This window comes from Entelurus aequoreus, linkage group LG15, assembly GCF_033978785.1.
Source record: "Entelurus aequoreus isolate RoL-2023_Sb linkage group LG15, RoL_Eaeq_v1.1, whole genome shotgun sequence".
In the NCBI taxonomy this organism is placed as follows: Eukaryota; Metazoa; Chordata; class Actinopteri; order Syngnathiformes; family Syngnathidae; genus Entelurus; species Entelurus aequoreus.
In genome coordinates, this window is record NC_084745.1 from 37,457,087 (window position 1) to 37,469,194 (window position 12,108).

Here is a 12,108-nt window from a genome sequence, read left to right on the forward strand (position 1 = left end):
TGATGAATAATGTTGAATGTGTGTGAAAGACTAGTGCAGTCTGTGAAATGTTCGATGTAATATTGCGTATATAAACTTTCTATTCTATTGAATGTACATTACAAATAATCAGTCGCACTTGTACATAAAATTTTAAGAATAAAAGGGAACCCACAGTGTTCATTGTCTTTTTTTTCATAAGTTTAGAATTTGAAAGCCGTTATGAATTAGTGAAAACCCTGGAATTTAATTGACGGGGATATTAAGTTGTAGACATACAGTGTGGTTGAATGATTTGATTGAGACTTTTATTAGTAGATTGCACAGTACAGTACATATTCCGTACAATTGACCACTAAATGGTAACCCCGAATAAGTTTTTCAACTTGTTTAAGTCGGGGTCCACGTTAATCAATTCATGGTAATGATTATTATATACCTACATATCTAAAACAAAAAAGTCCGCAGCTATGTATTTTTATTTGTGTTTGTATTAAAAAAAAATCGAAGCTTATAGATATTACAACGCATCAAACTTTTAATAGATGAATGTTTGATTCCTAGGAATGTTTTGTCTATTTAGAGCAGGGGTCGGCAACCCGCGGCTCTAGAGTCGCATGCGGCTCTTTAGCGCCGCCCTAGTGGCTCTCTGGAGCTTTTTTAAAAATGGAAAATGATGAGGGGAAAAAAATATATTTTTTGTTTTAATATGGTTTCTGTAGGAGGACAAACATGACACAAATCTCCCTAATTGTTATAAAGCACACTGTTTATATTAAACATGCTTCACTGATTCTAATATTTGGCGAGCGCCGTTTTGTCCTACTAATTTTTGCGGTCCTTGGACTCACCGCAGTTTGTTTACATGTATAACTTTCTCCCGACTTTCTAGGACGTGTTTTATGCCACTTATTTTTCTGTCTCATTTTGTCCGCCAAACTTTCAACGTTGTGCATGAATGCACCAAGGTGAGTTTTGTTGATGTTATTGACTTATGTGGAGTGCTAATCAGACATATTTGGTCACTGCAAGCTAATCGATGCTAACATGCTATTTAGGCTAGCTATATGTACATATTGCATCATTATGCCTCATTTGTAGGTATATTTGAGGTCATTTAGTTTCCTTTAAGTCCTCTTAATTCAATTTATATCTCATGACACACTATCTGTATGTAATATGGCTTTTAATTTTTTGCGGCTCCAGACAGATTTATTTTTGAATTTTTGGTCGAAAATGGCTCTTTCAACATTTTGGGTTGCCGACCCCTGATTTAGAGTCACTCTATTCGGCTTATTTTGCATGTAACACCGGAAGTGACTGAATTATGATTGCTCTTTTTAATTATTATACCTACATGATATTTAATGAACGTTCCCGAAAATGTATATGTATGTTTGTATTTAAAAAATCAAAGCTTGTGGGTATTACAATACAGCAAACATGTAATAGTTAAACGTTTGTTTCCTAGGAACGTTTGGTCGTTAGATGCACTCTCCATTCGGCCTGTTTAGATTGTAAAACCGGTAGTGACGTAATGGCGCGAATCCCAACAAGAAGGTTTTGAGGCTCTTTTCAACACATTAACGATAATAACTATTGTCAGCTGATTTTCACTATATTCTGTACGTCCCTGACGCCATTTGTGTTGATATAAACACAACATACCAATTCTAAAGTTAAGTTGGTTTCAAATGTTAGCTAACCGGCAAATGCTAAAGCTGTATGGTAAATCTGTTCTTTTCTACACAGTTTTAAAAAAAATGAAAAATTAGAAACAAATATTTGGACTATTTCTTCCATATATATAACATTTTGGACTGCCTTGGTCTACCTGAAAGAGGTAGGATGACTTGCTTTAAAGTATCATACTAACCGAGCTATAGCTAACAGTTTTGCTGCTAAGTTAAACGTATTGTTGTGTTTAAATGGTTACATCCTCCTGTTTCCTAGGCATCATCATGTCCATCGGAGACAAGGAAGGCTTCATTGTTAAGTTTGTGGCAAGTAAAGGACAGGAGTCAGAGTATGCTGCCAAGTCTTATGAGGTGAGCCGTCAACTGACACACAACATACACAAGTCTTAGTTTACAGCTGTTTATTACTGTGTTTTTTCTCGATATTTACAGGCCATTTTAGAGCTGCAGTCGGAAAAGTATCTTAAGAGGATCGATGAGGACACTGTATTGAAGATGGACCAGAAGGACAAGTCTCTATTTGTTTTTAGTGACTTCAACACTCCTGCCTTCCAGCACTGCAAGAATGTATGATATTGTCTCATATTCATATTCTGCCGACTTTACTCTTGGATTTAACACATACTGTATTATCGTCCTTCTTAATGGTTCATCCTGTAGCTTGGCTGCCGGGTTGTCAGTCCTTTGGTGGTGTTGTTCTGCCTGCAGCAGCAGCGCTGTGTTCCCAAAGCAGAGAAACCTGTCCACAACATGGCCATGGCCGATGTCACCATCTCATGTACCAGCCTGGATAAAGCAACTCGGGTTAGTTCATCAATCCCTCTGATTTAAAAAAAAAAAAAAAAAGGTTTATTATGGGAAATGATGTGATTTGCACAATTAAGCTGGTCTGAAAAGGAGTAGGAAGAAACAGTTGACCTAATCCTATCCCTTCTCCGTGTCTATTACTGATGATTAATTCACAGCGTACATTTTACATGTTGACACTTACAGTATTTGGTTTGCCAAACAGAAAAGAATAGATAATGTGTTGCAAGGATAACTGAAAAGGTGCTGAAGACATACAATGCAAATAACCAAATACAAATAAAATGTAGTCAGTAAATAAAAAAGGAGAAGTATAATTAATGATAAATACAAAATAAGATAAGTAATGAAATATGTTATGGATAAATTAATAAGTATACCTTATATTGATGAACTGTACTGTTAGAGTTGGGCAAAAACGCAGGATTCATAAATACATTCTGGATATAGATTAAGCAGTGATGTATGAAAGAAAAGTGTTGAAAAAGTAATATACCAGTTAGCAAAGCAAGGGGAAAAATGCAGTATATAATTTGTGCAGTGTTAAGGATAAGCAAGAAAGAAAAATGGTAAAAAGAGAAGAAAAAAAAGGAATACATAGTTATTATAAATATGTTAGCTTCCATAAAGACAATTAAATACTAAGTTAAAATGTTGACAGAAATGCAAAAGGCAGTAAATACTGGATATCGATGAAGCAATAACATATTGGTAATTATATTGTTGTCTGTCTATCTGTGTTGGCCCTGCGGTGAGGTGGCGATTTGCCCAGGGTATACCCTGCCTACTGCCCGAGTGCAGCTGGGATAGGCTCCAGCTCACCCCGCGGTCCCGAAAAGGGGCAAGCGGTAGTAATGGATGGATGTTGAAAACCCATAATCTATACTGTATTATTATCGTAGAGTGGTTACAGTCAAGGTTCGAACTGCATCAAGTCTTTGTGTTGTATTTCATTTTTCCATAGGATGTATTCTTCTGTAATGTCATCTATAGAATTTTTCCAGTTTTCTTGATGTCTTTGACAGCAAGTATTTAGGCTTTTTTTAGTTGCCCATTTAACCCGATGTCAATTTTACAGGTAGCCTTTGCTTCCTTAAGTTGCGTGGAATCTTGGTGATAATTGTCCCTGATGTTTGTGTCTCTCTGGTTGCAGGCAGAGGTGATGGATCTAGTGCAGCTCATGGGCGGGCGAAGCTATCTTGACCTCAACGTGTCCGTCACTCACCTGATTGCAGGCGAGGTGGGCAGTAAAAAATACCTTGTGGCTGCCAGCCTGGGTAAACCCATCCTGCTTCCCTCCTGGGTCAGAGCCTGCTGGGAGAAATCTCAGGACAGGTACTCTTCATCAACACACAGTTCATCACTCGTGAATCCATGCATCAGGAATAGACGTTAAAATATGTTTGCCTCCATCAGTCTGTTCAGATACACAGAGCTCGCTGTGGAGGACTATCTTTGTCCCGTGCTGCAAGGTTGTACCGTGTGTGTGACAGGTCTGTCTAGCACGGAACGTAAAGAGGTACAGCGGCTCTGTGAACAGCACGGCGGAATATACACAGGTCAGCTCAAAATGAACGAGTGCACGCACCTCATCGTTAGCGAACCATCAGGCAAGTCAGACGAGATTTTTTTCCAACACTACACACACAGACACACATCAATGTTATCAGTCTTGTTTTGCCGCAGGTCAGAAGTACGAGTGTGCACGCAAATGGAATGTGTATTGCGTGTCTCTACACTGGCTCTTTGATTGCATAGAGAAGGGCTCCTGTCAGGATGAATCCCGCTACACCGTGGAGCGCAATGCATCCAAAAGCACTCGGCCACACACGTCTACGCCCACCACCGACAGTAGCAAGAAGGAAGGTCAGTCCACACGGCATCGCTACATCTTTCTTTTACAAACTATCTAATGTCCAAACTTTTTCTACAGATGGCCACACATTGCGAGCAGTAGTGTACTATAAAATGATGTATTTCATTAGTTAATTAATGTTGAGGGGCAATGAAAAACAATCTCCGGGCCGCACTTTAGACAACCGTGAGCTAACCGATGCTGTAATTTTCACTCCAGAGGGTCCATCTCTGTTGGGTTTGAGTCACATCTCTGTCAACGCCAGCATGACAATAAATGACACAGCCCTCACGAATGGAACCGTCAGCCGTGTGCAAGCTCCGGACCCCACAGAGAGTCTGGATCTGACTGCGTGTCCAGCAGACGATATCCTGGACGGCTGTAAGGCAAGTGGTCAATACGGTTGATCACAAACAAGTGTGGGCGTTCCAGTGTCAACTTTCCAGTTTCATACTTTTTGATCGCAGCTGTATCTTTGCGGCCTGCCCATGAAGAAGCTGGAAAAGCTGCGGCGTGTGGTTAACGCGGCAGGGGGTCTTCGCTTCAACCAGCCCAGTGATGATCTCACACACGTTGTAATGGGAGAACTAGACCAGGACCTCAATCATTTTCTCTCCAAAACCAGTCACAGGTCGGCCTCACTTTTACAACACGTCCACTTGTTGCTTTGAAAAATGTTTTTTAATTTTGATGTCACTTTTTTCAGACCTCACGTGGTCACAGTACAGTGGCTGCTGGATAGCTTTACCAAAGGCCGTCTCCTCCCAGAAGAAGGCTTCCTCCACCCTGACTGTCTACCTCCTTCCCCAGCAGTAGTGTCTGCACCGGCTTGTCGTGCCCCTGCCACTAGGCTCTCAGCAGGAACCCCAGCAGCAAGTCCTAGCACTCCCAGGGAGAAGCAAGCACAGGAGGACCTGCTGTCACAGTATATGGACGATGACCCGACAGTCGGTGAGTAACTATCACTTAAAATATATTACTAAGACACGGAAGGTCAAATGTTTAAAAAAATATATATATTTTTTTTTTGTGCGGGCATGGTAGTAAAGGTATGCTGGTATGTTTTCTTTCAAGTTGACATGCCGCCGCCAGCCGTGCATAACAGCAGGAGGTCCATGGATGCATCTTGTGAGCCTCGGCTGCAGTCCTGGACCCATAACGACAGTGTGAGACCAGAATCTGACTCGACCATGCAAGAGCCCAGCGAGGCAGGCCTCTTTGCTGGGAAATGCTTCCTCCTGCAGGGTTTTGGCCCTGAGGCCGAGGCCCAGCTCTCTCAGATGGTGACAGAGAACGGAGGCCGGGTGCTGGTGAGCCGTACACGCACCGTCGCCGACTACGCTGTAGTCCCTCTCTTAGGCTGTACTGTTGAGGCCACGGTGGATGAGGTTGTCACGGACACATGGCTGGTGAGTGCATAGCTTTACTCACTTTTGTGCTAGATTGGAATTTGGAAAAAATGTTTTTCGTGTGGTTGTCTTAACAGGCCATGTGTGTGGAGAGAGAGAGTGTTCTGGAGATCTCTTCCAATCCTCTCTTCGCTCCTGTTGCTGTGATGGATGGATGTTTTCCTCTCAAGGATTGTGTCCTGTCTGTCAGCCAGTTCACAGGAGCAGAGCGGGAGTCCTTGGTGGAGCTGGCAAAACACCTGGGAGCCAAGTATGCCAGCCGCCGTCACTCAATCTAATGTCCATGAGCAAGTTTGCTATGCTTTTTCCCCCATTTTGCAGTGTCCAGGACTATTTTGTGCGCCTGCCCAACCAGAAAAAAGGAATGTTGGCAAGCACTCATTTGGTGCTGGAGAGCCCAGATGGCACGAAGTACCAGGCAGCAAAAAAGTGGGGCCTTCCAGCGGTCACCATGCATTGGATAATGACATCGGCAAGAACCGGAAAGCGGGCGGCGGAGGAGCGATTCCTGGTTGATCTGCCAGCTTCTCCAGGTTACAGAAAGTTGTCGCTGATTAACGTCACACATGTGTTCTAGAATTATATATATTTTTTTTACAGATGTGGAGGATGGGAGTTTTGTCGGTGCCTCCCAGAGAACAATCATGGCTCCGCCGGCACGCTCTTCTCCAGAGATCCCCCTACTTGGTCTACAGAGCGGGAAGGCGGTCACTCCATTAGATTTAGGACGCTTCCAGAGCAAAGTATTCCGGTCTGTGTTGAATGAGACAAAATCCAAGGAAGATGTTAGACAAAACCATGAGGGCAGTAAAAAGAACTCTCTCTGCAAGGAACCCTCACTGCAGCTGGACACGCCTTCTCGTTTTCTCAGCACAGATCAGCTCTTCAGGCCCTCCTTCAATATCAAGGTCACTTAACTCATTTTGAAGTTGCAAATTGTGCTTTGGTATTAGATTGTCCTCTGACTACTTCTGTGCAGGATGCCTTAGGAGCACTCGACACTCCAGGTGGGACATCCAAACCTGGCCGGAGGGCAGAGACGCCACTTACAGACGTCATCAACCGGAACCTGAAAGTGGCGCTGGCCAACAGCACCTGCAATAACGATATCTCCGACATGCAAGCAGCCTCTGCTAGCCCCCAGCTCATCACAACCAGGAAGGAGGTTAGCGACATCGGCTGTGGGTCAACAGTCCAAATCCTTCATGTTCATTTTTTCTACCGCTTCAATATTTCAAGGTGCCAGAAAAGGAGGCGGGCCCACTGACAGGCCTTGTGATCTGTGTGGGGAAAAAGTTGAGTAAGATGCAGAGCGAACTGAACGCCGTGGCCGCCTCGCTTGGAGCCGACTTTAGGTGGTCACAACCTCTGCCAACTGTCTTTCTTTTGAATGCAAAGAAGCATGTTGACAAACATTATTGTGTCTGTCAAGGTGGGCCTGTGACGACACTGTGACTCACTACCTCTACCAAGGCCGAGTGGGAGACAACAGTCGAGAATATAAAGCAGTGAAGGAGAGGAAGCTGCATGTGGTCTCGCAGTATTGGCTGCAAGCTGTATGTTTTCTGTAGCATAACTGACACACGAGCAATACCAGTCTGGTGTTCATTTGTTATCTTTAACTGGAAGGCTTATGAACAAATAACCACCCTTTGTCATCTTGTGCAGTGCGCAGAGGAGCAGAAACGTGTTTCAGAGTCTCTGTATCCTTTCACCTACAACCCCAAGATGAGTCTAAACCTCAGTCAGGTTCCCAGCAGCTCCCAGAGGTCTCCACCTTTCACACGAACACAACTCCAAGACATCACCGAAGCCCGAGATGACAAAGTAGGTTAAAACATGAAATGATGATGCAGTTTAGCATATTCGCTCATGTGTTTTCCCTGCTTTAAATTCTGAGGAATTTGTTTTTTATTGGTAACTTAAACAGAAAGTGGCTTGATGGCGCTATTTTTAGGGGAAAAGGGTGTTATAGCTTTGAATCAAACAGATTTATTTGAAATTTAAAATGTGTTTAGTAACTGGGAGGCATATTCTCGGGTTTAGAGTATCAACAAATAAGCAATTTTGGGGATTTTAATTGTTTTTTTTGTTGTTGTTTGTAGAGGAACGTAACCCTTGCAAATAGGGGAGCTCAATTGTCGTGCAAAAGTGTCCAGACATCAGTACTTTTTTTATGTACATCTGCATATAATGAACAGAATTGTTGATACAGCTCCCCTTGGTGATGCTTTTAGATGTGAACTTGGATATCTGAGTATCTTTTTAGATAACATTTACATATGTCTCAAGGCTGTTGGAGAACCTTCCACCCCCCGCTGTGGAGATCAAGAAGCAGACAGGACTGGTGGGTGAATTAATTTCTTGTTTAATTCCCACTAACCCGTGTGCATGAGTGAGTAAACTTTGTATGATTTTTTTTTTGTCTGAAGATATTTCCCAGACTCTAGAGATGAGAGAAAATCTGCAAAGACAGCTTCAAGAGATCATGTCGGCCACAAAGCTGGCGACAGGGAGACGTACATCAATGCGTCTAAGTCGTATGGGGTCAGCAGGCGCCAACTCGAGCACCAACACTCCTGAGCGAAGCAAGTCTGGACGCAACGGCGGCAGCAGTCGCACCCTGGAAGCATTAAGGTAAAGAGCCAAAAATGTTTGAAATATGGAGGCGAACTGCAGTGGCGTACAGTTTGTGATGTATTCTTTCATAGGGTCTCTCGGGAAGCAGCGATAGATTGTAATACAGAATCCTCCCAGAGTGAGCAGATATTTTGGGATGATCCAACAGCAAGGGAAGAGAGGGCCAAGCTCGCTGATAATCTCCAGTGGCCCGGTAGTCCCTCACAACACTCAGAGCCCCTGGCGCCGCCCCCGCAACCCACAATGCAAAAAGAGACGCATTTCAAAGACTCCATGACCGACTCTGAGCTTGTAGAGATGGGTATGTGTGTTGGGAACTCATGGTAAAAAAAAATCTGCTATACTGAGTCAGGCTGTCCCAAATTCAATGTTCATGTTCTTCCCACCTTTTTAGCGGCTTGTGATGTCATCGACCAGCAGATAGGCAAGAAAGTCACGATGCCACAGAATAACATCCTGACTCCTGAAGCCCCCAGCATCGCCTTCCCCCTCGCTAACCCTCAAGTGGCTCCCGAACCAGAGGTGAGGTTGCACCTGGATGTGTGCTTCTAACGACTGATTGTATGTGGAGGCTAAAAGCTTGTTTCTCCCAGGAGGAGAGCAAGAAAGAGAGAGACACGCCGAGGTTCCAGCTGTCTTCCCTCAGTCCTCAAGAACGCATCGATTACAGTCAACTCATAGAAGAGCTTGGTAAGTCCTTGATGAAGAGTAGAACAGTTAGGGCCTGGTTTACTAAGAGCCAAACACAACGCGGTAAACAGCATGTGCATCTATAAAGTAACGTGTACTATTAGTGGGTGTGTTGCGTGCGATTTACTAAAACTGAGGTTTACTAACATATGAGATTTGTTGAGTGTATTACAGTATATGGGTCATCACCAATGAGACATTAATTTACTGCAGATTCATGTTATTATGGTTTGTACAGTCCAGGTAGAGAACGAGATTCCGTCCCAGGTGGAGGAGTTTAAGTATCTCGGGGTCTTGTTCACGAGTGAGGGAAAGTTGGAGAAGGAAATCAGCTGGAGAATCGGAGCAGCTGGGGCAGTATTGCAGTCTCTCTGCCGCACTGTTGTGACGAAACAAGAGCTGAGCCAGAAGGCAAAGCTCTCGTTCTACCGAGCTATCTACATTCCTACTCTCACCTATGGTCATGAAGTGTGGGTCATTACCGAAAGAATAAGATCGCGGATACAAGCGGCCAAAATTAGTTTCTTCAGAATGGTGGCTGGCATCTCCCTTAGAGATAGGGTGAGAAGTTCAGTCACCCGAGAGAGACTCGGAGTGGAGCTGCTGCTCCTTCGCTTGGAAAGGAGCCAGCTTAGGTGGTTCGGGCATCTCGTGCGGATGCCTCACGAGCGTCTTCCTAGGGAGGTCCTTGTTGCACGTCCCACTGGGAGAAGACCCCGTGGCATGCCAAGGACCAGATGGGGGGATTACATCTCCTCTCTGGCCTGGGAACACTTCGGGATTCCCCTGGAGGTTGAAGCGGTTGAAGATGGATGGATGGATTAATGTTATCATGCCCCCACCTGTTTTCAAACATGCAGGAGACATGTACCACTTGTTATAGTCATGTTAGACAGTCCTGCGGTGCATCTATAATGACACCACATTTAATTTTTTAGCACCTAAGATGCGCTCATTGGAGAAAGGCTGCAATTACTCCAGCTCAAGACGCAAAAAAAAGCATACGTAAAGAAATTTTTTCATATAAGAAATATATTTGATGTGAAATAAACAAAAGTCATTGAAATATAATAAATGACACCAAAATGCATAAATTGAATTTGTTTTAATAAGTCATTCAATCCTCTAGGAGATATAAAATTATAAAACAATGTTGCAAAATAGATGATATGTCTAATATCTTTTTACATCTGACCGTCCAAATGTGTTGAAACGCACACATAGGACGGAGGATTCTGGTCTGTCCATCGGCTTTCTGTGCAGCGCGAACTGTTAGTTTGCACATCCTTCTGACACATGCCAAATACAACGCAAAAAAGTGCTCGCAATACGGTGATTAGTGTTGATAAATTACATTGCACGTGCTAAATAATTAGCATCTTCTTCTCCCAGTATTGATCCGCATATATTTTACATGTTGATGAACAGAGACGCAAAATGGATTGCACGCCTTATTCTGCTCACTTACCAGACACAATCCACTTTGCACACATTTAGTAGATCAGCTTTGTGTGTGCTATCAGGTTTGCACATGTTTTAGTACACCCAAACCTTTAGTAAATCAGGCTCTTAGTGTTTTGAATCAAGAATTTGACTCTGTGTCTGATCTGCCTGTAGGTGGCGTTGTGTTGGACAAACAGTCGTTTGACCCCAGCTGCTCCCACATCATAGTCGGGACACCCCTGCGCAACGAAAAGTACCTGGCAGCCATGGCTGCTGGCAAATGGATCCTACATTGCTCCTACTTGGAGGCATGCCGATCTGTGGGACACTACGTACAGGTTGGCTATTCAACAACACCTTTCAATATTAAAATGTGAATTATTTGTCATACCGTTTTTGTTGTGTGCTCTAGGAGGAGGCATATGAGTGGGGCAGTAGCTCCATCCTAGATGCGTTGTCATCCATTAGCTCCCAGCAGAGGCGGCTGGCGTTAGCTGCCATGCGCTGGAGAAAAGCCCTGCAGGGACCCTCTGAAAATGAAGTATGTGTTACCTTATACAAAATGCTAAAATACATCTGAAATATGTACTACTAGTTAAACCGTCAGAGCAATCTGTTTATAGCAATGTGTTTTTTAGGGAGCTTTCAGTGGATGGAGTGTTATGCTGAACATCGACCAGAACCGAGAAGCTGGCTTTAGGCGGTTGCTGCAGTCGGGCGGGGCAAAGGTTGCTGTTTGCACGTCATTATCAACCTAAATGCTACAGTCCCTTTTAGCTTTTACCTGTTCTTTTTTCTTTCCCCTGCAGGTCCTGTCAAGCCCATCCCCCTCCATGTACAAGGAGGCTACTCACCTTTTTGCCGACTTCAGTCGACTTAGACCGGGAGACTTCAGGGTCGACGTTTCAGTGGCCTCTGCCCAAGGAGTCACATGCTTAAAGCCTGAGTACATCGCAGACTACCTCATGCAGGTAAGACAAGTTCCCCATGCACTCACTCATATCATCATGCGTCATGTCGTGAACAAACCAGTGTAAGCAGCTAAATCAGCTTGGTGCAATTTCTTTGTCTTTAGACAGTTTTATGTCAGGATTGATTTTATCTGCTTCCCTGCAGGAGCCAATCCCTGCCATGGAGCTTTACCTCCTCACTGAATGTCCCACAGAAGAGGCGCCAACCACACCGTCACGTAAACGCAAAGCAGCAGACGACAAATCCAGACTGAAAAAGTCTCGTTTCCAATAATACCCGCACTACTACACACATTCCCGCAATCTAACCCCTCATACTGTCTCAAAATATATTGTACATAAGATGTTTGTTTTTTTAATTCGCCAGTGAAATAAAGTAAGTGTAGCACTTGTCATGTCTCTCTGTTGCATTGTAATGAGAAAGACTGCAGTCGCTGCAGACTGCAACTGATGATAACGCCAAGGCCCTGCTCAAAATGTCAAGTCATGCTTTGTTATTAGATGCAATGACGTGGGCTGGTCAACAGGGGGAAGTACATCTTAATGCTGGCGTAGCTTTTTGCTCTTTAATTTGGATCCTAAATCAGATACGTGCGCATCTTTCTCACCTCTTGTCT

General features: G+C 43.8%; 1 protein-coding gene across 1 annotated transcript; it reads left to right on the forward strand.

Moving 5' to 3' along the window:
• The first annotated feature begins 826 nt into the window (after nt 1-826).
• LOC133630463 (DNA topoisomerase 2-binding protein 1-A-like) lies at nt 827-11,882 on the forward strand. The gene is made up of 28 exons (XM_062022061.1): nt 827-947; nt 1,933-2,027; nt 2,109-2,243; nt 2,337-2,480; nt 3,637-3,818; nt 3,900-4,093; nt 4,170-4,349; nt 4,558-4,724; nt 4,806-4,969; nt 5,045-5,289; nt 5,413-5,747; nt 5,825-5,997; nt 6,069-6,280; nt 6,348-6,655; nt 6,727-6,912; nt 6,987-7,102; nt 7,180-7,303; nt 7,416-7,574; nt 8,040-8,094; nt 8,180-8,384; nt 8,459-8,688; nt 8,782-8,909; nt 8,981-9,077; nt 10,695-10,858; nt 10,933-11,061; nt 11,159-11,248; nt 11,330-11,491; nt 11,637-11,882. The coding sequence occupies exons 1-28, from the start codon at nt 938-940 to the stop codon at nt 11,763-11,765; spliced, it is 4,518 nt and encodes a 1,505-aa protein (XP_061878045.1). The 5' UTR covers nt 827-937; the 3' UTR covers nt 11,766-11,882.
• Nucleotides 11,883-12,108: the final 226 nt, after the last annotated feature.

Excerpts from the sequence above, each read along its gene's own strand:
- LOC133630463 (XM_062022061.1), top strand. Across the intron at positions 7,575-8,039 it reads CCGAAGCCCGAGATGACAAA|GCTGTTGGAGAACCTTCCAC; the intron begins GTAGGTTAAAAC and ends ATATGTCTCAAG. Across the intron at positions 8,689-8,781 it reads CTCTGAGCTTGTAGAGATGG|CGGCTTGTGATGTCATCGAC; the intron begins GTATGTGTGTTG and ends CCACCTTTTTAG.